Below are 24618 nucleotides of genomic sequence, written 5' to 3' on the forward strand. Positions count from 1 at the left end.
TATCTATCTATCTATCTATCTATCTATCTATCTATCTCTTGACCTAATTACCTACCTACCTACCTACCTAGAGTACATACCTTACTGTTCCTACCTACCTACCTACCTACTCTCTATCTAATCTAACTCTACCAGTGTCCTGACCTGATCTAGCGGTGAGGGATGGAGCCACTCTGCTGTGGTGCTTCTAGCAGGATCACTGCAGCAGAATGATCACCTAGCGTAGCACTTAAACCTGGTTGATTTTTCTATTGAATTGACATAATGTGTGCACTCTAAACCAATAGCTATGGAAGTAACCCAGAGTGGAGGCAGCAGTGGAGATATTGGGTCAGAGGATGTCTACAGAAAGTGGTGGGGGGAGTGAAGAATATGAAGACACATGTGTGTCCCCAGGGCCAGCTAGTCAACCTGCTGCAGTCAACCTGCTGCAGTCAACCTGCTGCAGTCAACCTGCTGCAGTCATTCTGCTGCAGTCATTCTGCTGCAGTCAACCTGCTGCAGTCAACCTGCTGCAGTCAACCCGCTGCAGTCAACCCGCTGCAGTCAACCCGCTGCAGTCAACCCGCTGCAGTCAACCCGCTTCAGTCAACCCGCTGCAGTCAACCTGCTGCAGTCAACCCGCTGCAGTCAACCCGCTGCAGTCAACCCGCTGCAGTCAACCTGCTGCAGTCAACCTGCTGCAGTCAACCCGCTGCAGTCAACCCGCTGCAGTCAACCTGCTGCAGTCAACCCGCTGCAGTCAACCTGCTGCAGTCAACCCGCTGCAGTCAACCCGCTGCAGTCAACCCGCTGCAGTCAACCCGCTGCAGTCAACCTGCTGCAGTCAACCTGCTGCAGTCAACCTGCTGCAGTCAACCTGCTGCAGTCAACCTGCTGCAGTCAACCCGCTGCAGTCAACCCGCTGCAGTCAACCTGCTGCAGTCAACCTGCTGCAGTCAACCTGCAGTCTGAACAATAATCTGGTCCGGTCAGGGAGAGGATTGCTGGGTGATGGTAAAATAAGATTATACTTGATTGTTTGCTTGCCCTGAAATTTGCCTTTCCGATACAATAGTTCCTTAGCAACCAATATCAGACAGGTAAAACAAGTTACAATAGATAACTGGGTACACAGAAAACCAATACTGTCATATCTTCTTTGCCCTTATGCGCCAGCCGGGGTAATGAGGATGAGTGAGTGAGTGTCATATCTTCTTTGCCCTTATGCGCCAGCCGGGGTAATGGGGAAGAGTGAGTGAGTGTCATATCTTCTTTGCCCTTATGCGCCAGCCGGGGTAATGGGGAAGAGTGAGTGAGTGTCATATCTTCTTTGCCCTTATGCGCCAGCCGGGGTAATGGGGAAGAGTGAGTGAGTGTCATATCTTCTTTGCCCTTATGCGCCAGCCGGGGTAATGGGGAAGAGTGAGTGAGTGTCATATCTTCTTTGCCCTTATGCGCCAGCCGGGGTAATGGGGAAGAGTGAGTGAGTGTCATATCTTCTTTGCCCTTATGCGCCAGCCGGGGTAATGGGGAAGAGTGAGTGAGTGTCATATCTTTACGTAACACACCCATGAGTCAGAGAGGTAAGGAAGGGCTGGTTCTGAGGAGAGGAGAAATATTGGAGGGGGATAAATTCAACAACAACTCAAAGACCACAAAGCATCAGTCACTGCAGCTTTGGATCAAAGTTCTCACAGAGACCTTTGTTTCACTGGAATAATGTTCTAAAAGACAGACAGCACAACATTCCCCAATGCCCCCTCCCCCTGTGCTGCTTGCATCCCATTAACAAGTCAACCGCAGCAAGAAGAAATAGAAAATGTGTGTGTGTGTGCATGAATGCTTGCGCGTGTGTGTGTGGGTGGCGTGCGGACGGTGTCTCTTCCGACATTATTCATTTAGACTTAGGGAAGTTTCCCAGCAGGTTATTTATACTGTATCGTCTGCCAATCGTTTCTCTTACATCTCCAGACAGAGAAAACCCAAGGTATGGTTTTTTTTGTGTGTGTGTGTGTGTGTTCTGTTTGTTCCCTTGTTTTTCATTTTGAGAGCTGTCCATAAACATCCCTTTGTCTCTCCCAGGGCTGCAACAGTGTTTGGTGCTCAGCACAGCTTTGACCTGGGAGTTGAACAGTTAGACATTGGAGAGGGATTCTTCTTGAGGTGGTGGGTTGGATGCCCATGATATATGGCAGGGAGAGAGAGGGGGAAAACAGTTAGAAAAAGGGAGAGGGAGGGATGGGAGAGACAGAGAGAGAGAGAGAGAGAGAGAAAGAGAGAGAAATGAAAAGATAGCGAGATAGAGAAAGCTTTTCCTCTGAGGCAGCCCTTCTCTTCTCAGCCCTTCCTCTGACGCAGGACCCACGTGACTACACAGGACGTGGAGAGGCTGGTGTTAGGTAAACGATCCTAGACTTTCTGGCAGTATTATCACGAAATTACAGGGGATAGGCATTGAATATGGCAGTTAAGCGACTAGTTCACACATACGTATGCCAGGGTTGGATTGTACAGTTGCTAGGTCACCTAAGGTATTGTATGCAAAGGACATAATCCACATGTAAATGACAACAAACAGTCATTATGAACTGGAGCCTTGTGGATTACTATACATGAAGCCAACTGGCAGTACTGAGGGTTAATGTTGGCGTTACTCCAGATGATAACGTCTCAACTAAAATAGAGTTTGACGAGGGTTTTTCTCTGGTCGAGTCCCAAATGGCACCCTATTATATCTGTAGTGAGCTGCTTTTGACCACGGCCCATATGCACTAGAAAGGGAATCGAGTGCTATTTGGGAAGATCAGCACAGAGGCTTGATTAGATACACTCTAATTGAGACGTGTGTTCTATCACGGCGCGGGCGGCAGGCTACGACCGACCATAGAAATAGAATCTAGATTCGGTTACTATGACGCCCAGGCTTCTTTCCTCTGACTTAACATGCTCTGGACAAACGCCTCTGACGCGCTGCACCGCACCTCATGGTCGCTGCGTAGGGAGCGCCGCGCTGACAGGTGTGTCAAACCAAACCGCCTCTCCGCTTCAATTCCCAATCGTCATAGGCTCAGATGAGCAGCTGTAATCAAATGATTTGACACGGGGAGAAACGCACACTCGACACAAACAGGCACCCGCATGCACGCACACAACACTTCTATGCTCATCAACACGTACACAGGGACAGCTATCAGTCTTTCTGACTCACACGCTCTCTTGGACAAACTGTCTTCATCTCCTATTCCCTGAGAAACAGAGGCGTAAGCCTCCGCTAGCAGCAGACAGACGGACAGAGAGAGAAAGAGAGTGTGTACGTGTGTGTGTGTGCGCCGGTGTCGGTGTGTGTGTGTGTGCGTATGTGCATTCGCACGCAAAGCGCAGGGAGCTGTGTCTGTGGTGGATCCACGGTGTGTCTGCCTACCCTGGTCCGTTCTTTTAGTTTCCGACAACGCCCTCCTCTCTCTGCTAGCTCCTCACCTCTATGGTGTCTCTGTGACAGACACTTCACCACAGCACCATCCATAACACCGAACTCCACATGATGTATGATCATCAATATCTCTGGCCTGAGGAGCAGGTTGGCATTTTATTGTCATCAATCTTGCCCCGGACGCCGCTCTGCGGTGGTCACTAGCTAGCACAGCCAAAGTCATAAAATCTGGTTTTAAACCTAACCCTCAACTTAACCCCACCGCTAATCTTAATGCCTTACCCTAACCTTATATTCAAAGTTTTAAAAAACACATTTTTGTCTTCATACATTTTTAAGATAATAGACCATTTTGACTTTGCAGCTGGCCCATCTAGCAGAAAATATTCAGTTCTGCCACCAGGGAAAGATTCATAACAATAAACGTCAACCTGCGCCTGGGGAGAACATCAGTCAGTTGAGGGACATGTATTTATTTAGGTAATCAATGCAAGTTGGAGAGACAGAGAGACAGGATACAGGAGCGATGGCTTTGACATGTGTTCATTAATAAGTCATGCAGGAACAGCTCGGTCAATAGAGCTGATAAGGAGTAGATTATAGTCCCGTCATGTACAATATGTGGGGTAAGGATGCTGTGTGTATAACCGTGTGTGTGTGTGTGTGTGTGCGTGTGTGTGTGTGTGTGTGTGTGTGTGTGTGTGTGTATGTGTGCATTGCATGTATACAGTAGGTGTGTGTGATATGTGTGTACGTTTACCATTTAAGCCCAGCACTCGCACTGACAATGGACCAGAGGTAGGCTGGTGTGATGACATCGTCAATAGGCCCTCAACTAACCTGCACACTGACTCGGCACCGGTGCCCCCTGTATATAGCCTCGTTATTGTTTTTCTTATTGTGTTATTTTAGTCAATTTGGTAAATATTTTCTTAACTCTTCTTGAACTGCACTGTTGGTTAAGGGCTTGTAAGTCAGCATTTCACCTTAAAGTCTACACTTGTTGTATTCGGCGCATGTGACAAATAAAGTTTGATTTGATTTGATAAAGGTACTGAATCAGATAAGGAGCCATGAGATTGGCTGCTGATAAGGCTGCTGGGTAATCTGTCTCGGTCCTTTTCATCAGCCTTTCTCCCTCTGAACCAGGGAAATGTTATTTACACACATCCAAACCTCCACGTAAAGATTTCCCACTGGGCACACACTGGTTGTAAATATTTCCCACTGGGAACACACTGGTTGTAAAGATTTCCCACTGGGAACACACTGGTTGTAAAGATTTCCCACTGGGCACACACTGGTTGTAAATATTTCCCACTGGGAACACACTGGTTGTAAAGGTTTCCCACTGGGAACACACTGGTTGTAAAGATTTCCCACTGGGAACACACTGGTTGTAAAGATTTCCCACTGGGAACACACTGGTTGTAAAGATTTCCCACTGGGAACACACTGGTTGTAAAGATTTCCCACTGGGAACACACTGGTTGTAAAGATTTCCCACTGGGAACACACTGGTTGTAAAGATTTCCCACTGGGAACACACTGGTTGTAAAGATTTCCCACTGGGAACACACTGGTTGTAAATATTTCCCACTGGGAACACACTGGTTGTAAATATTTCCCACTGGGAACACACTGGTTGTAAATATTTCCCACTGGGAACACACTGGTTGTAAATATTTCCCACTGGGAACACACTGGTTGTAAAGCCTTCCCACTGGGAACACACTGGTTGTAAAGATTTCCCACTGGGAACACACTGGTTGTAAATATTTCCCACTGGGAACACACTGGTTGTAAAGCCTTCCCACTGGGAACACACTGGTTGTAAAGATTTCCCACTGGGAACACACTGGTTGTAAAGATTTCCCACTGGGAACACACTGGTTGTAAAGATTTCCCACTGGGAACACACTAGTTGTAAATATTTCCCACTGGGCACACACTGGTTGTAAAGCCTTCCCACTGGGAGCACACTGGTTGTAAAGATTTCCCACTGGGAACACACTGGTTGTAAAGATTTCCCACTGGGCACACACTGGTTGTAAAGCCTTCCCACTGGGCACACACTGGTTGTAAAGATTTCCCACTGGAACACACTGGTTGTAAAGATTTCCCACTGGGAACACACTGGTTGTAAAGATTTCCCACTGGGCACACACTGGTTGTAAAGATTTCCCACTGGGAACACACTGGTTGTAAAGATTTCCCACTGGGAACACACTGGTTGTAAAGCCTTCCCACTGGGCACACACTGGTTGTAAATATTTCCCACTGGGAACACACTGGTTGTAAAGATTTCCCACTGGGCACACACTGGTTGTAAAGCCTTCCCACTGGGAACACACTGGTTGTAAAGATTTCCCACTGGGCACACACTGGTTGTAAAGCCTTCCCACTGGGCACACACTGGTTGTAAAGATTTCCCACTGGGCACACACTGGTTGAGTCAACGTTGTTACCAAGGCATTTCAACAAAATTACTTTGAATTGACGTCCATGCCCAGTGGGTTACGGCTAGCAACCTTAAATGAAACCCAACTAAATGGGATTTCCCAAATGATTATTTTCCATGTGAGTGCTAACGTCTTTTTGTGCTGTCGTTTTTTTTCATGAAATGGTAAGTCAGTATCGCGTGTTTATGGAACTACTACGGAAACGACTTGGCAATGGAAAATTGCTTGTTCATCGTCTCGGGGGAACAACTGGTACGAACAACCTGTTATTGTACCCGTTAAGTCCCTGACGTGTTGATACCTGTTGTGAATGTTCTCCTGATGCTCCCCTCTCTCCACTCTCCCTCCCTGCAGCTCCAGCGTCTGAAGTGCTCCCTCTCCTTTAAGTCCCTGATGTGTTGATACCTGTAGTGAATGTTCTCCTGATGCTCCCCTCTCTCCTCTTTCCCTCCCTGCAGCTCCAGCGTCTGACGCGCTCCCTCTCCGTTAAGTCCCTGACGTGTTGATATCTGTAGTGAATGTTCTCCTGATGCTCTCCTCTCTCCCTCCCTGCAGCTCCAGCGTCTGAAGCGCTCCCTCTCCTTTAAGACCCTGATGCGCAGTAAGAGCGTGGAGAACTTCTTCCAGAGGTCCTACAGTGACGCCCGTCTCCCCCCTGACTTCATCACCGACCCACCACCCCCCTCCCCGCCCCCTGGCTCTCCCCTCGCCAGTGAACGCTCACCCTCCCTCTCTCCGTCACTCAGCCCCAACCCCTCCCTCTGCTCCCACTCCCCGTCTCTAAGCTCCTCCCCCTCGCTGTCTTCCAAGGCCCCGCCCCCAACCCACCTGACGCAGTTGACCCACTGCTTCCAGGAGCACGTGTTCCGCAAGCCCACCCACTGCCAGCTCTGCAAGCACCTGATCGTGGGTAAGGTGCCTACTTTACTCCCAGGCCTCTCGACACTACCAGCCTGCTTAGGCCTCAGTGTCTATGTAGGACTAGTGGCTTCATTCAGCCATTTCTCCTGGTTACTTGATCTTGTATTTCTAGCTGGTCATTGTCCTTACTTTATTAGGTCACAGCCACTATCCATTATACTAGAATCCACTTGACTATTAAGTGAACAGATTTCAAAGGCAGCACTTGACTAGGTAGCTAATGACTGGAATAGTTAGTTGAAATGGCTCACATCATTTAATTCCTATTCAGTAGCAATAACAATTTAATATTGATAACAGTGAGGCAAACATTAGTTGGACTATAATTGGAGTTGATGCAGGAGAATAGCAGAGGTACCACAGAAAGGGTATTAGACTCCTCTCGTGGTTGTATTCTTGGTTTTCGGACATAAAGCATACGGTTTGATTGGATTGAGAAGCTGAGGGCAAGTCTAGTTAGCATGTTCACGTGCCCTTGATTTGATATGCTGCTGCGTGTGTACAGGTCCCTAAACATTCTCATACTCTTTTCCTCTTTGCTAAATCTACTTCCTGTCGCCATGATTGATTGCAGAAGAAGTCTTACTCTTTGTTTTTGCTTGTGTTTTGCTTACATCGTCGTTTTTTTCTTCACTGCACCAGCTGACCCAGCTGTCCTGTAGCCCGCCTCATCGCTCCCAGTCTCTTCTCTCTCTCTTTCCTGGTCTCTTCTCTCTCTCTCTCTCTCTCTCTCTCTCTCTCTCTCTCTCTCTCTCTCTCTTCCCAGTCTCTTCTCTCTCTCTCCCAGTCTCTTTCGCTCTCCCAATCTCTCTGTCCTCTCTTCATCCCCATCTCTCCTGTCTCTTCCCGTCTCTCCTCTCTCTTCCCGTCTCTCCTCTCTCTTCCCGTCTCTCCTCTCTCTTCCCGTCTCTCCTCTCTCTTCCCGTCTCTTCTCTCTCTTCCCGTCTCTCCTCTCTCTCCCAGTCTCTTTCGCTCTCCCAATCTCTCTGTCCTCTCTTTCTCCCCATCTCTCTTCTCTCTTCCTGTCTCTCCTCTCTCTTACCGTCTCTCCTCTCTCTTCCCGTCTCTCCTCTCTCTTCCCGTCTCTCTTCTCTCTTCCTGTCTCTCCTCTCTCTTACCGTCTCTCCTCTCTCTTCCCGTCTCTCCTCTCTCTTCCCGTCTCTCCTCTCTCTTCCCGTCTCTCCTCTCTCTTCCCTTCTCTCCTCTCTCTTACCGTCTCTCCTATCTGTCCCAGTCTATATCAGTCTCTCCCCTCTCTCCCAATTTCTCTCTCTTCCAATTTCTCCTCTCTCTCCCAGTTTCTCCTCTCTCTCTCCCAGTCACCCCCCTCTCTCCCAGTCTCTCCTCTCTCTCTCCCAGTCTCTACCCTCTCTCCCAGTCTCTCCTCTCTCTCTCCCAGTCACCCCCCTCTCCCCCAGTCTCTCCTCTCTCTCTCTGTCATTCACAGTCTCTGTCACTCACAGTCTCTCTCTGTCACTTCCAGTCTCTCTCTCTCCAGTTTCTCTTCTCACTACCAGTTTCTCCTCTCTCTCTCCCAGTCTCTCCTCTCTCTCCCAGTCTCTCCTTTCTCTCTCCTAGTCTCTCCTCTCTCCCTCCATGTCTCTCCTCTCTCCCCTCTAGTCTCTCCTCTCTCTCTCCTCTCCCCCTCCATGTCTCTCCTCTCTCCCCTCTAGTCTCTCCTCTCTCTCCCAGTCTCTCTCCCAGTCTCTCCTCTCTCCCTCCCAGTCTCTCCTCTCTCTCCCAGTCTCTCCTCTCTCTCCTAGTCTCTCCTCTCTCCTTCCAAGTCTCTTCTCTCCCCTCTTAGTCTCTCCTCTCTCTCTCCTAGTCTCTCCTCTCTCCCTCCAAGTCTCTCCTCTCTCTCTCCTAGTCTCTCCTCTCTCCCTCCAAGTCTCTCCTCTCTCCCCTCTAGTCTCTCCTCTCTCTCCCAGTCTCTCTCCCAGTCTCTCCTCTCTCTCCTAGTCTCTCCTCTCTCCCTCCAAGTCTCTCCTCTCTCTCCCAGTTTCTTCTCTTTCTCCCAGGCTCTCCTCCCTCTCTCCCAGTCTCTCCTCTCTCTCCCAGTCTCTCCTCTCTCTCCCAGTCTCTCCTCTCTCTCCCAGTCTCTCCTCTCTCTCTCCCAGTCTCTCCTCTCTCTCCCAGTCTCTCCTCTCTCCCCTCTAGTCTCTTCTCTCTCTCCCAGTCTCTCTCCCAGTCTCTCCTCTCTCTATCCCAGTCTCTCCTCTCTCTCCCAGTCTCTCCTCCCTCTCATAGTCTCTCCTCTCTCTCTCCTAGTCTCTCCTCTCTCCCTCCAAGTCTCTCCTCTCTCCCTCCAAGTCTCTCCTCTCTCCCTCCAAGTCTCTCCTCTCTCCCTTCTAGTCTCTCCTCTCTCTCCCAGTCTCTCTCCCAGTCTCTCCTCTCTCTCCCAGTCTCTCCTCTCTCCCTCCAAGTCTCTCCTCTCTCTCTCCCAGTCTCTCCTCTCTCTCTCCCAGTCTCTCCTCTCTCTCTCCCAGTCTCTCCTCTCTCTCCCAGTCTCTTCTTTTTCTCCAAGGCTCTCCTCTCTCTCCCAGTCTCTCCTCTCTCTCCCAGGCTCTCTTCTCTCTTCCAGTCTCTCTTCTCTCTTCCAGTCTCTCCTCTCTCTCCCAGTCTCTCCTCTCTCGTCCAGTCTCCCCTCCCTCTCCCAGTCTCTCCTCTCTCTCTCCTAGTCTCTCCTCTCTCTCCTAGTCTCTCCTCTCTCTCCCAGTCTCTCCTCTCTCTCTCCCAGTCTCTCCTCTCTCTCTCCCAGTCTCTCCTCTCTCTCTCCCAGTCTCTCCTCTCTCTCTCCCAGTCTCTCCTCTCTCTCTCCCAATCTCTCCTCTCTCCCTCCAAGTCTCTCCTCCCTCCTTTCTCTCCCAGTCTCTCCTCTCTCTCCCAGTCTCTCCTTTCTCTCTCAGTTTGTAACAGAACTGAGCTTGAGCAAATAGAAGATTCAGTTCATGTATTTTTTGTTTGTGTTTCCACGTCTTTGTCATGGATTGGTAATCATAGGGCTCTAGACTAAATCCTTCTAAACAATATTTTTGGCACGGTGAGTAAGTAAACCTTGAATTGGAAATGATGAGTCAAAACAATGCAGCTGAATGACATAGGGATTATCTTGTCACTCTCCAACGTATCAAAGAAAAACAAAAGTAATTATGTCAAGAAAAAGGACAAAGAACGTTTCTCCACTCTTACTAGGCTTGTTCCTAAGACACTGCTTGATGAGAATTGGTGTGACTAAAAACCAAATTGAACCCAAATGCCTCAGTCTCTCCATGTTTTGAGAGGGACCGTTGATGATGCTTAGTTCAGCAGGCAGTGCAGCAGAATAGAAGCTTGATCAACCCTCTCTGGATGACCGAGATGAGATTTACATCAAACTGGAACCTGCTCTTATCACATGCCTTATTTATTACTACATTCTGTCTCTCTCTCCCTTTCTCCCTTAACCCCCCCTCTCTCTTTTTGCTCTCTCTCTCTCACCCCCTCCTCTCTCTCCTCTCTCTCTTAACCCCTCCTCTCTCTCTCCTCTCTCTTAACCCCTCTTCTCTCTCCCCCCTCTCTCTCACCCTCTCTCCCCCCTCTCTCTCCTCTCTCTCTCTGTCTCTCTCTCTGTCTGTCTCTCTGTCTCTCTCCCCATCTCTCCTCTCTCTTAACCCCTCTTCTCACACACCCCTCCCTCTCTCCTCTCTCTTAACCCCTCTTCTCTCTCTCTCTCTCTCTCTCTCTCTGTCTCTCTGTCTGTCTGTAGGTAACTCTAAACAGGGTCTTCGGTGTAGAACCTGTAAGATGGGTGCTCACCTGTGGTGCACCTCAGAATTGTCCCAGCAGCCCTGCAATGGAAAGGTATGTCCCCTGCCCTGGTCTACAGATCTGGACACACACACACACACACACACACACACACCCCGCAGTACTGGCCCCAAGGCTGAATACGTGCTTCTCAACGTCCTGTCCATGTATGCAGTGAAAAAGTGCTAACCATATGGGCACACATATGGAATGGGCAGTGAGTAAGCAGCAGTGTTTGTGGGTGTGTGTATACATTTGTGTACAGCTGTGCGTGCATAGATACTGCTGATGCTGTTGAAACCGGTCCGTTAATCAGTGGTCAGAGTGGTCCCTCTAGTAGAAGGCAGAGGCTCCCCTGTCTGAACTCTGTCTAAATATTCCCTATCTGTTTCAAACCACACATGATCTCTCTGGATCCCTTCAAGGACGCCAGATAGATGCCATTGGTAGGCAGGGGAAGTCAGGTCCCTGAACAACGCTGTTTGAGATTCCCTGAGAAACTCAGGAGCTGTTGGATGTAGATAAAATACTGTACTGAGAAGTTGAGGGGGGGGAGTGAGAGGGAGGGGGAGAGTTAGAGAGAGAGAGAGGGAGGGATGGAGGGAGGGAGGGGGAGAGAGAGAGAGAGAGGGAGGGAATAAGGGAGGGAGTGATAGACGGAAGGAGGGAGAGAGAGAGAGAGGGAGGGAGGGAGGGATAGGATTATCTACGATGAGCCAGAATATCTCTGGAAGGAACAAAGGAAGACCATTCATCCCTGTTACTCTGCCTCTGTATTATAACAGTGCTGATAGCTCATCTCAATGTCAGTGCACATGGAAATCAATATCTCCATTGAAACGGTCCCGTGCCTAATTCAGTGTGAAATTGTTTGTTGTGTTCTGTGTGCAGTTGTGAAAATGTAGGTAGGCTATGTGCTTGTGTGAGTGTTTCATTATGTGTGTGTGAGTGTGCGCGCGTCGAGACCCCGGCAGTAGGTTTAATTGATTTACAATTAAGCCAGAGAAAACACAGTGATGTTAGCAATCTTACTTCTCGCAAGATACTCATGTATTGACTTTTGGCAACTGTTGGTCAGACTGTTGCTGCCAAGTCCGCCCTATCTCGTCCTCTCTCTCTACTTCAATTACTGTAATGTAATTCTATACATTTTCTGAATAAATACCCACTACCACAGGCTATAAAAATGAATGCATGTAAACAGAAAATCCATATTATTCCCCCTCCTCTGTGTGTGTTAGTCTGGGGTCGGGGTGTTCAAGCGGAACTTCAGCTCTCCCATGCTGGTCAACGAACAACTGGCTGTCGTCAAGGAGGTGCAGCCCACCCAAGGTGAACATGCTCAGTAAAGAGTGTGTGTGTGTGTGTGTGTGTGTGTGTGTGTGTGTGTGTGTGTGTGTGTGTGTGTGTGTGTGTGTGTGTGTGTGTGTGTGTGTGTGTGTGTATCTGTAGCCATGTGTGGGGTGTCGTGCATGAAGACGTGTGTATTCTCCACGTGTCCATCTGCTTGTGTGTGTCCTATCCTAGCCCTGCGAGGAAGTGGACGTGATTCATGTCCTTCACCCTATAGAATAGATCCTTGTGAATAAGGGTCAGCTCTCATTCCACCTGCTGTCCTTTCCTTCTTCCCTGGTTCCTTCCTCCTTCCATCCATCAGTGTTCTGTTAACCTGCCCCCTCCCTCCCACCACCATAACCCCAGGTCTGTCGCTTTGACCTCTGGGCTTGTGTTCCAAAATGGGACCCTATCCCCTTGGCCTTGTCAAAAATAGTGCACTATAAATGGAATGGGGTGCTGTTTGGGACTCACATTGGGTCTGAGCCAGGGCAGGCTAGGATTATCACCTGTCATCACACACATCAGGTAATACAGGACAGTCCATCTGGCTGCCATTACAGTGACTGTCGAGCGTGGAAATGACTGGTTCAGTTTTAGTTAAATCTAGGTTTAGTTAAGTTTGGTTAAATCTAGGTTTAAATTGATGGAATAGAGAACCAGTCTGCCAGTCTACCTGGAATAGAGAACCAGTCTGATTCTCATTCTGACTGAAACTCTGAAAACACAGCTTCAACCACTAATGCTTGACTTTCATCTCACAGAACTCTGAAACGACAATGTACTTCCTGAAAATACAATGTGCAAACTTGTAAAGAGCCTTGGACTTCACTGGTGCCCTCTGTCAGATCTTCAGCAGGTCACTGTCTGTCTGGGACTGTCATTACACCTATATTTAGAGCTCTGGGCTGGGCCTCCCTTAACGTCAGTTATGATGGCAGTTATACATGATCCCAATCTGTGATGCTGCTTCTACAAGGTTGTGTGTGTGTGTGTGCGCGCATGTGTTTCTGTCTTCTTGCACGTGTGCGTGTCTGTGCGTGTGTCCCTGTAAAGGTTTAAATATCTGTGTGTTTTCAGGGGCAGGCCGGGGGCGTGGGGTGGACCCTATTTACGCAGCCCTGCGCTATGGGACGTCCCTGGCACAGATGAGCCGCTCCAGTTTTGGGAGCGTGTCCGAGTCACCCACGCACAGCCAGGTATGACGTCACCACCTGTACCATGGGGACACGCAGCCTGTTAATTAGTGACTCTATAGATGGTGTCTTCACCTTCGTGTGACCCTGTATTCAATCTTCACATGTTCCTTCACCTTCGTGTGACCCTGTATTCAATCTTCACATGTTCCTTCCCCTTCGTGTGACCCTGTATTCAATCTTCACATGTTCTTTCACCTTCGTGTGACCCTGTATTCAATCTTCACATGTTCCTTCCCCTTCGTGTGACCCTGTATTCAATCTTCACATGTTCTTTCACCTTCGTGTGACCCTGTATTCAATCTTCATATGTTCTTTCACCTTCATGTGACCCTGTATTCAATCTTCACATGTTCTTTCACCTTCATGTGACCCTGTATTCAATCTTCATATGTTCTTTCACCTTCATGTGACCCTGTATTCAATCTTCACATGTTCCTTCACCTTCATGTGACCCTGTATTCAATCTTCACATGTTCCTTCCCCTTCGTGTGAGCCTGTATTCAATCTTCACATGTTCTTTCACCTTCATGTGACCCTGTATTCAATCTTCATATGTTCCTTCACCTTCGTGTGACCCTGTATTCAATCTTCACATGTTCTTTCACCTTCGTGTGACCCTGTATTCAATCTTCACATGTTCTTTCACCTTCATGTGAGCCTGTATTCAATCTTCACATGTTCCTTCACCTTCATGTGACCCTGTATTCAATCTTCACATGTTCCTTCACCTTCATGTGACCATGTATTCAATCTTCACATGTTCCTTCACCTTCATGTGACCCTGTATTCAATCTTCACATGTTCCTTCACCTTCATGTGAGCCTATTTCTCTTGTCCTGTTGTGTTTCTGTACAACAGGAAGGCTGTTTAAAAAATAATACAAATGAACCCTTATTTTAGCAGGTAAGTTGACTGAGAGCAGATTATCAGGCTCTGAGTCATAGAGATATATTGTAGGTAAGAATGCTAGTTGAAGTGAGGGACAATTTCTGGGATTACTGGTTGGCGGGAAAAGTCTTGACATAGAAAACTACAGAAACACATTTAGTGTCTCGATGTGTCCCGAGTTTGTCCTCTCTCCCTCTGTCTCTCACTTCCTCTATGATTTGTTGTCTTGAATCCCTCTTTTTCCATTTCTTTTCTCTGTTTCTCAGGGTGAAGGAGGAGAGGAGGGGGAGCAGAGGCAGTACAGCATGGAGGAGGAGATGCCACAGGAGACAGGGGGTAAGAACACGAGTGTGTGTGTGTGTCTGTTTGCGTGTGTGTGTCCTAATGTATTTATGTGTGTGTATCTTGAGTATGTACATCCTTGCTTGCTGTCTGACCTGATCGTTCAGGCTGAGTGACCCATCTCCTTGTCTGTCAGATCTGCCTCCGTGTGAAAACGAGAAGGCTGAACCTGAGGGTGGGGGCAGCGAGCAGCTCCAGGAGCCTGTAGAGGAAACCAGCGTGAAGGTACACACACACACACACACACACACAGTCCTCTTGCTGCTAGCTGACCTTATGTTCAGAGACACTATATTTAACTAAAACGTTTTTCCGTCTGTATTCCTTCTCCCTGTCTGTGTCCATCCAGGTTCCCAGGCGTATTGAGGTTCACTCCATCCACACGTATGTAGCGCTCTTCAAGTTCCTGCCTCAGGAGCACAACGACCTCGGACTAGAGTGAGTGGTGGAATGGGGTCTGTTTGTGTGGGTTTGTTGTGTGCCTCTATGTGTGTCCGTCCCAGCTGTAATTTCTTCGAGATTCAAACGGAACCCTTAAGGAGGTGCAGCATGGGGCCTCCCGGGTGGCGCAGTAGTCTAAGGCACTGCACCGCAGTGCTAGCTGTGCCACCAGAGAGAGATTCTGGGTTCGAGCCCAGGCTCTGTCGCAGCCGGCTGCGACCGGGAGGCCCATGGGGCGGCGCACAATTGGCCCAGGGCCGGCAGGGATATCCTTGTCTCACCGCGCACTAGCGACTGCTGTGTCGGGCCGGGCGCAGTGGGTGCTGACCAGGTCGCCAGGTGTGCGCGGTGTTTCCTCCGACACATTGATGTGGCTGGCTTCCAGATTGGATGTGCGTTGTGTCAAGAAGCAGTGCGGCTAGGTTGGGTTGCGTTTCGGAGGACGCATGACTCTCGACCTTCGCCTCTCCCGAGTCCGTGTGGGAGTTGCAGCGATGAGACAAGACTGTAACTACCAATTGGATACCACGAAATTGCGGAGAAAAAAAGGAGGTGCAGCCTGCTAAATATCAAACACAACGACAATTACCGCCCAGAAAATACACACAGTCAGCTTTAGGGAGGGGCTTAAAGACTGAAAATGAATTAGAGATGAAAGGAGGGATGGAGGGACTAGATGGAGAGAACAGCTTGAAACAGACACAGAGGGAGAGGAGAAAACAAGGGGGCTGGGGGGGAAGGGAGAGACAAAAGAGAAGCAAACAATGCCAGCAGAACAGAGACAGGGTAGAAGGGAGTGAGTGGAGGAGGAAGGAAAGATAGAAGAGTATAAAGGTCAGGATGTGTGTTAGGGAGAGAAGAGAGCTGTGGGTGCAGGTAATAAAGAGGTGCATCGCCATGGGGATGGTTCACAGCCACCTGGTGTCTCACGGGTGTGTGTGTGTGTGTGTGTGTGTGTGTGTGTGTGTGTGTGTGTGTGTGTGTGTGTGTGTGTGTGTGTGACAGGCCAGGACGATCAAATAGGGCAGCAGGGAGAGCAGAGCAGACACCCAAGGGACTCCATAGAGAGAATTTGTGTAATGGGGACGGTACAGTAGCTCTGTGTATATAGGACAGTACAGTACACTAGCTCTGTATATAGGACAGTGGATACTAGATAGTCTGTGTACATGAGTCTGATTCGTGTTTTTAAGTGCTGTGTGCTTGTGGGCTGTGACGTCATGGAATTTTGGGTGATGGTAATTGGCCAGCCAAATGACCGCGGTCACCGTAATAACTGTTCAAGTAGCCTGGGGGGGGAAAAAAATATATATACACATTTTCTCCTTTCCTCTGCTCCTGGCTGCATGTGCTGCCATAGAAATATAATTAATAGAGTGGGCGTCCCCTTCAAGTCAATGGGGGCATAATGGGTGGAAGTAAAAGCAGGAAGTACCCGTCAATCTGTGCTGTGATTTGTTGATTCAACTCAACTGACAATACAAAAAATGCATTACATCGCATGAGCCACGTCAGTCAACATCTACATCGCCATGGAAGGTCTTCTGTCACAGTATCAAACAGCCTAGGCAACTGAAGACTCGTTTGCTACAACACCTTGCTTGCTTCGGCAAGGAGAAACAAAGTCTCATTGCGTTGTTAAGAGTCCATGTTACCGCAGATAACCGCACCACTGCCCGGCCGCCCTGTCTCCAGTCAGCTGTTCGCGCTTGTTTTATTTTCATGTCAGCCTTCATCCATAACTGTCTGTTACACGCTTATACGGTCGTTGTGCCAGATCTATGCTGTACATGCATGTGTGCGTGTGTTTCCTTTTTGGGGGGGGGGGGGGGGGGGTCTCTGAGTTGTGAGTTATTGTGTATGTGTAAATTGTGTGTATACATACGTGGGTGCGTGCGTCTGTGAGTGAGAGAAACATAGAGCGGGAGAAAGACAGAGTCACCGTTTGTCAGACACCGTGCTTGCCACTGATTGGTGCTATTACGTCAGTTAAACATCCATATGTTGCTCTTCTCAACGTCATTATTCTGTGTAGGAATCAAAGTCACCTGTTCCTTACCTACATTTTATTCATTTAGCAGACGCTCTTATCCACAGCAATTAGGGTTAAGTGCCTTGATCAAGGGCACAACAACAGATTTTTCACCTAGTCGGTGCGGGGAATCGAACCAACGACCTTTCGGGTTTATGGGCCGACGCGCTTAAACTCTAGGATACCAGCTGCCACCTCTGAGTCATGGGAGGGTAGCATGCTGTGTGCAAAGATACACCACAGAGTACAGTACTCACTCAGTCTACAGTCCCTATACTCTGGTCACGTTTGTTTGAAATCATGGACACACTCTCCCTGTATGGTTCTCTTCACTTTTTTTCAATGCTGGCTTTTCATGTACTCTCTCCCTCCCTGCTTCCCCCCCCCTTCCCTTATCCTCCTCTCTCTTTCTTTCTGTCTCTCAGGCCTGGTGATCGGGTGCTGGTCACTGATGATTCTAATGAAGAGTGGTGGAAGGTGGGCAATGAATAATCTACACCACTGTAAATGTGTGTGTGTGTGTGTGTGTGTGTGTGTGTGTGTGTGTGTGTGTGTGTGTGTGTGTGTGTGTGTGTGTGTGTGTGTGTGTGTGTGTGTGTGTGTGTGTGTGCGTGAGTGCGTGAGTGCGTTAGTTAGGCGTGTGAGTATGAACTATATCACCTGCCATATTGTTTGCCTCTCCTAAACATCCAGGCAGTCTGAAATAGAAACATCATTTCCTCAGAAAATCACTTTAAGAGGGAAACATAATGAATTAAACTAGCGGTGCGACCTGAAAGAGCTTTTTATTGACTCGGTAATGAGTATTTATTTGAATATATGTCACATCTACTCTACGTGTCATCTGTGTGGCAGGGTAAGAGTGGAGACAAGGTGGGCTTCTTCCCTGCTAACTTCGTTCAGAGGGTGCGCCCAGGGGAGAGGGTGTGGAGGGTCACCCAGCCTGTCCCTGCCAGCCGAGGGATGGGCCACATGCCAGTGAAGGAGGATCAGGTGAGACACTCATTTTGTCTCGTCTTTCTTCCTTTGCCCTGTAGTTGTGCCAAAACTATCTATTTCTTGTCTGCTCCCACTGCCTTTCTATTTTAACCTTCCTAAACACCCTTGTCTCTCTTTCTCTCTCTCTCTTTCTCTCCCCCTCTCTCTCTCCCTCTCTCTCTCTCTATCTGTCTGTCTCTCTCTGTCTATCTCTATCTCTGTCTCTCTCTCTCTCTCCCTCTCTGTCAGATCTGTGTGGGGAAGAGTGAGGACAGTGAGGGTTTCCTGAAGCTGAGCAGTGGGAAGAAGAGAGGACTGGTCCCTGCTAAATCCATTGAGGAGATCTAACCTCTGTCTCAACACCAGCCCCCCATCTCTCTCTCTCTCTTACCAGCACCCTGTAACCTCCCCACACACCTCTGAGGAGGACCAGCCAGTCCGGGGGTCCTCGAACACCACCATCGTGAGGCCCACCACCCTACTAAACTGAGTGGGGAGCCGTGATAGTTCAGCTTGTGAATTCCAGGTGATGTGGAGGATGCCTCAGCTTTATCCTTGCTGACCTTGTCTCCTCCACCCCAATGTAGCTGACAACCCAGACTTGAAAGAGTTGGCCTAGGTGTTGTGGAGGACTATCTAAGACCCCAGTACCCCATGTTTTCCTGCTGTAATGTACCTTAGTCTATTAGTGAACTGGGTTGGTCTGTAGTCCACACCACAGGGGTAAGAGTTTTAGGACTGAAGGACTGGCTGCTGTGGACTCCAGTAACTTCCCTCAGGATGGAAGGAACTTTGAGACTATTTTCTGTCTGATGAGTCTGGTCTCTCTGTGTGTGATTTGACCAGTTCTTTTTCACTGTCCTCTATGGCTGGATATCACAAGGCTGAAGAATGCAGGATTAAGGCCGTCGCACACTATACAGTCGAAACGTGGCGCGTTCCGTTTCGCGCATATATAATGACTCAAATGTGTGCCGTTTTTGTTTGGTGTTTGGCAGGTTTTTTTTTTTGTCTGTTCGCTCACACAACATTTTTTATTGGGGCAAGTTGAAGTTCAGTAGCCGATGTCTACACCCTTTCGTCTGTCATTGGTCAACTGTAGTGTTTTCAAATGAAGGTCCTTTAAGGGAGTATGAGAGCACAGTCGTGCGCGCACACCTAGCCGAGTTCTGCCAGGAGCAAACAGAACCTAGTATTAGTATACGTTGCCTTAATCAGGAGGATGTACTTGTGTTGTGTGTGGGGGTAATGTTCCTGGTCACTGCATGGAAGAAAACATTTGTTCTTTCTCTGATGAACTAGAACAAGTGTCACACTCCTGATGGTAGCATCACAGATGGACGCCCACTATGATCACAGTAATTAATTTAAGAGGTGACCGTGAAGGAGATAATTGCATGCTGAAGGATGCACTTGTTTCAATGTCGGTGTCAGTGAGATGTTCAAGATACTGCCGATGGTTGTAGGTTTCGGTGCTCGCGTTTTCTCTCCCCCGTTCCTTTGGTCCACCTTCTCTCTCTCTCTCTGTCGCTCTCGGTCTCTCTCTCTCTCTCTCTATCTCTCCTTCCCTCCTCCATCTTTCTCAGCTATCACATTGGTCCCTTGGCTGGGATTTGACTTCAGCTTAATTTAGACTGGCACAGAACTTAACTGCTCTGCAAGGACGGATGGACGGGCAGGTGGGTGGGTGACACTGGGCAGAGTACACCCTGCTCAGACCGACCAGACAGCCAGCAGAGGACAGGACAAACTAGGTCTATTTCGACACACACTCTCTCAGATCCTGACTCACTGGCTGACTCACTGACATTTGACCTCGCACTTGGCAGGTTCCAGAAGGTCATGGATGTAAGCCACGTCATTCTATTGTACAGGTCAATCAGTCGCACACTTCAGAGAATGTGTTTTTCTATGTCCTATTTATGAAAAATACAAGAGACGACATTAGATTGGGGCGGTGAATACTTACATAAATACTTCAGTGTTTTTTGTTCTCTCCCTCAGTAGTGTTTGAATAGCCTAGACTGTAGAAAACATCTATGAATAGAGACATTGTTTAAAAAAAGAAGAAGAAACAAATGGAGCAACAACACATTTTTTTTAACTGCTCTAAATTTGTTTCAATTTTCTGGCCAATTTAGCAGACGGGCACTGAGGAGCCGTGGAAGACTTGGGAAGTGTTTTCGTGTCTTTTGACTCGTCTGTTTGGTCCACCGCTGGTAAACAAACAACAGCCAAGAGCCAGTCGGCTGGAAAACCACATGAACAGACCTTGTAAGTGTGACCACCGGACATGGTCCCGCTGGTCTGAGGGACAGGGAGCCAGGGATATGGAGGGACAGGGAGCCAGGGATATGGAGGGACAGGGAGGGATGTAGACAAAAGGGGTTGACCCAGGTGTTGAACCATCATGAATCAATGTGTCTGTATGCAGCTTTCTTTGTCTATGGATGACCAATTCAACATTGATCAAATGTCAGTCCATCTCTTTCTCTCTCTCTCCATTCCCCACTCGCTTTCCCTCTGTCTTTGACACTATTGGGCATTTTTGCTGCTAGTGGGAAGGGTGGCTGGACTGATGTATTGTACATGTAGATGTAAGCATGTTTAATGATAGGATAATGGGTTGGATTTCAACGTTTCCATAATGTACTGATAATTTATTGATTTAGACAGATATCTATCTACTTGCTGAGTTGCAGCACGTAGCGGTCACACTGTTGGCATTAACGGCCAATAACATGTCCCCTCCCTCTTCCTGTAGTATAAGAATGCAGTATATACAGTAAGTCATCGGAAGTGTAAAAGAAGTACGATGATGAACATATTGGGTGCGTTCGTAAATTCAATCTGGAGTGCCAGAGTGCGCTCTGGGCGTTCGTAAATTCAGATTGTTGTCAGATTGTCCGTTGGTAAACGCTCTCGGAGCGTTCAGAGCTCACGCTGGACGCTCCGGCCGAGGAGGTTTGATCCAAGCGTTCAGACCCCACAACGACAGTCAAGCACCCAAGCTAACTGGCTAACTTGCTAGCTACTTACAGACACAAATGAGAGAACACCTCACTCTGACCAGTTTACTCGCCCTAACAGAGCTGGTTAGGCTGTTTTCATGTTATCCAGAGTGTTGGGGACTGTAACTGTTCTGCCGGCAACAATTTAATCACGCTTTCTTTGTCGACGTTTACTGACGCCGGCCATATTCAACGGGTGTTGCGTGTTCGTAAATTCATCAGTTATGCTCTGGCACACTCAGACGAGAGTGCTCTGAAATCAGTGTAGATGGGCAGAGCGAACTTACGAACGCACCCATTATTTCATGTTTTGTTCATCACATTGTGCATGATAATATGATCATCTTTGGGTCTATATCCTCTGTGTGTGTGGATGGATGAAGTTTCACAGACTGTGATGAATATGGTATTTTCCTTCCATTGGGTCCATGTGTTCCTATGTGTAGCAAGGACTTCTCTGGTCCTCACAGTCCCAGACCAGGAGCTAACAAGACCTCAGTATAGTCACTGGGTGTATAACTGGATTAATTGTTTGTTAGCTTATTCTCTACCGAATTTTCACATAAGATGTACATTATCGGTGTGTTCATGTAGACTTAAGAGTCTGTCACCCATTGTGGACCCTGTTTGATTCGCTCTTCGTGTAGCATTTCTGTGTACAGGCCCTGGCCTCGTTTCCCAGTTGCGATGTAACTTAAGCATTACGACGATTTGAGCAACTTTTTAGAGCTACTGCCTCTGAAATTTTGGTCATAAATGGTATGTCACGGAATGAAGGGTACAGGAACAGTTTTTCGTGTTTTATTTTTATTTTTATATCCTGCCCATAGATAGCAGCACACAAGTAATCATCTATTCAAAGCGACGCTGCACGTGACCCGATCATTAATGCCCATGGTCAATTTGGTTTGACAGTCAATATCCCTATGGGGCAAGTTAGGGACCGTCAGTAAATTACACAATTTTGGGACAATATTTTAAAACTTTAATAGCTCCAAAATTCAATGACTTAAAAAACTCAAACCAATTGTAAAAATTAATATACAAATATTGGAAGCATTTAACCTTTTACTGCAGTGGGCTAAATCAGGGTCACACAGAGTGTTTCTTGGTAGTCTTAAACAAATCTGCTTAGAAACAAAGTATACACCTCACACACATGGTTATGGGCTTAAAAATAAGAAGATGCCTTTACCTTGTCAGATATAGAGTTTAAATGTATTCCATTTTGAGTTTGCATCCCAATATTACACGTTATATACATCACAGAATACTGAAATGTAACAACTTTTTGACATAGAAACAAGATTTTCAGAAGTTTTTTCAAAATAATGTTGATTTATTGTGAAATTATGAAAAATATGAATAACATTCCACTCACTCATGAGGCCACTAGGTAATTTGACTGCATGAAAGAGCTACTGAGACAAAAAAATAATATGCAACATTAAAATATTGTCCCATTTACATTGTGTAATTTATTGATATCCCTAACTATCCCCAGAGATAGGCTGTCCAAAGTCAAACCGTATTTTCCCCGATTAGCTGAAGCTGATTGGCTAAATAATTTGGCTAACTATTCCCACCTGCAAACACACAAGACACCCACATTAAACCACACCCCAAAACCAACTCACGTTTGAATTCAGTCATGGCCGCTAGCATTTGCTAATGAACCAAATCCAGAACAAGGCCAAATTAGGAAGTGCAGTCACCTTTTAAGAGTGTTTCCCAAACAAGCATGTAGAGAGGCATACCGCTCGCGTCATTAGACCATGTGTCAATACTGATTGGATCAAAAGAAAAGTATCACTCTCAAATCAGCTTCCTCCATTCAAATCTTACCTTAACATTATAATTAGAATTATCCCACAATCCTGACGATGGATCACTTCCTATGAGATATTACCACCTACAGTATGGCTACAAATAAGCTATTGATGCGGCTTATTATGCTTCCCCAATAATAATGCACTAAATCACAGAGTGGGCCCATCACTGCACAAGTGTTGTCACACATCATGAAACACATTGAGGCAAAAAATTACAGATAGTAGCAAAATAGAATTGAATGAACATGAAATGCATTTCAGTATGATTGAAATAGCCATGTAACCTATGTCTTTTAAAGCAGTCATCTCACTTTTCATTTGAAACACAATTGTATCCTTGACTTGTTTGTAACAAATACTTTGGTAACTTTGTATTTGTAGTCAACTTCGTTTTGAAGTTATCAGCAGTCACAGTCAGACAGATAGAATCCAGATGTTTAGCAGGAGATCTGTGAATAACGTGACGCAGAAGGGCACTTTGGGCACGAGTGGTCTGCAAAAGGTTTTTAAGAGCCACGTTACTAATGAAGGCTCTGGGAAAACACCTCGGCTACTAAAGACACATCGTCTAGAAAGTTCTAACGATCTGATCTGTCAAGATGAAGGCTCTGGGAAACAAAGCTCTGCACAGTAAGTGTATGTTTTAGTGTGTGTGTGTGTGCGGGATATAGCCTTAGTTAATATCACTGGAAGAACACATGCCTCAATAATAAAAAATTAAAAACTCTTTAACCTTGAATGAAACTCTGGTGTTGTGTGAGTAACTGCCTCTGCTCTCATTCTCCCTCGTCTAGCCACGTTACTCTGTGATACCAGCACCATGTCCTCTTTGCTCTCTCTTCGCTCTCACTCAGTCGTTCTCACTCACTTCCGCTCTACAGACATCGGACCTTAATTTGAGACAGTTCGCTACAGCAGGAAAATAATCTCGCAGCAACAGGAAATGTGATTTATTATGTGGATTATAATAAATGGACGTTGTTAAATGTTTTGATACATTTTTCACAAGGGAAAATCAAGTCTGACATTTTTTCTGGGGGGTGGAAAGGACTTAACTTCAGAAACTTATTTGAACCTCAAATGCATTACAAGTACAACATTTCATGCATTGCATTCTCCTCCAACACACCTCTTTCTTTTGTGGAAGAACCTCTACACTTCATTTGCAGGGTAGGATAGTGTGCAGAAATCCAGTAGGTTTGGAAAAGACAATGGTATTCCAGACTCCTTGTTTAAGTACAGGGATAATAAACACTTTACTGAAATGGGGCCTACTTTTATAACTACCAATGACTGCAATCTGGCCTTTCTCTAGTGTGTGTACCTTAGTATGAGTGTGTGTGTTTTCTCCTATTCTCTCAGCCTCCACACTGTTACTTTAGAGAGAGAGGGTGTGTGTGTGAATGTGTGGTGTGGGCACATTTGCTGGCAGAGGTGTGTTACAGCCGCAGGGGTATTTTGGTGTCCTCTTGTCTGCCTGTAGTAACCATCATCTGTCTAATTGGTGTATAAGCAGCAGAGCATGGAGGGAGGCATGCTGAGTGAAACAGTACTTGATGGAACCCACCCACACACAGTCAGTCACAAACGCAAATATAGGGACTAAATATTTTGATGCTTATGCAAGGAACACAAATCGTAAGGGGTTGTGATGTCGTTTCCTAGTTTACAACGAGGCTGCTGAAAGGAAGAGCTCTGACAAGCCAGAGAGAGAGAGAAGCGGAGGTAAAGAGATAGATAGAGGAAGAGAGTGGGGGGGTGGAAAGAGACTGTGGGAGTGGTGCCAGAGGAAGCTCCATATCAGAGTGAAAGGTAACACTTTAATTGGATTGTCCATCTGTAGATGCTCTACAGACTATCAGTAACATTTCAACTAACCCTAACCTTCACCCTTATCCTAACCTTCATTCTAACCATAACCTTAGCAAGCAGTTGCTCATCAACAGATAGTTTGTTGATAGTATGAGATTCCTGACAAT

General features: G+C 47.2%; 1 protein-coding gene across 1 annotated transcript in view; it reads left to right on the top strand.

The window, feature by feature from the left end:
- The window catches only part of LOC139423932 (SH3 and cysteine-rich domain-containing protein 2-like), a 32359-nt gene extending 8988 nt beyond the window's left edge, over positions 1 to 23371 (top strand). The window contains exons 2-11 of the mRNA XM_071175582.1: positions 6430 to 6784; positions 10541 to 10635; positions 11823 to 11913; positions 12997 to 13115; positions 14270 to 14339; positions 14482 to 14570; positions 14695 to 14783; positions 17244 to 17295; positions 17674 to 17811; positions 18046 to 23371. Coding sequence (XP_071031683.1) covers positions 6430 to 6784; positions 10541 to 10635; positions 11823 to 11913; positions 12997 to 13115; positions 14270 to 14339; positions 14482 to 14570; positions 14695 to 14783; positions 17244 to 17295; positions 17674 to 17811; positions 18046 to 18144 — 1197 coding nt within the window. The 3' untranslated portion in view covers positions 18145 to 23371. The remainder of the gene's footprint in view (positions 1 to 6429; positions 6785 to 10540; positions 10636 to 11822; positions 11914 to 12996; positions 13116 to 14269; positions 14340 to 14481; positions 14571 to 14694; positions 14784 to 17243; positions 17296 to 17673; positions 17812 to 18045) is intronic.
- The last annotated feature ends 1247 nt before the right edge of the window (positions 23372 to 24618 follow it).

This window comes from Oncorhynchus clarkii, chromosome 13, assembly GCF_045791955.1.
Source record: "Oncorhynchus clarkii lewisi isolate Uvic-CL-2024 chromosome 13, UVic_Ocla_1.0, whole genome shotgun sequence".
Classification (NCBI taxonomy): domain Eukaryota; kingdom Metazoa; phylum Chordata; class Actinopteri; order Salmoniformes; family Salmonidae; genus Oncorhynchus; species Oncorhynchus clarkii.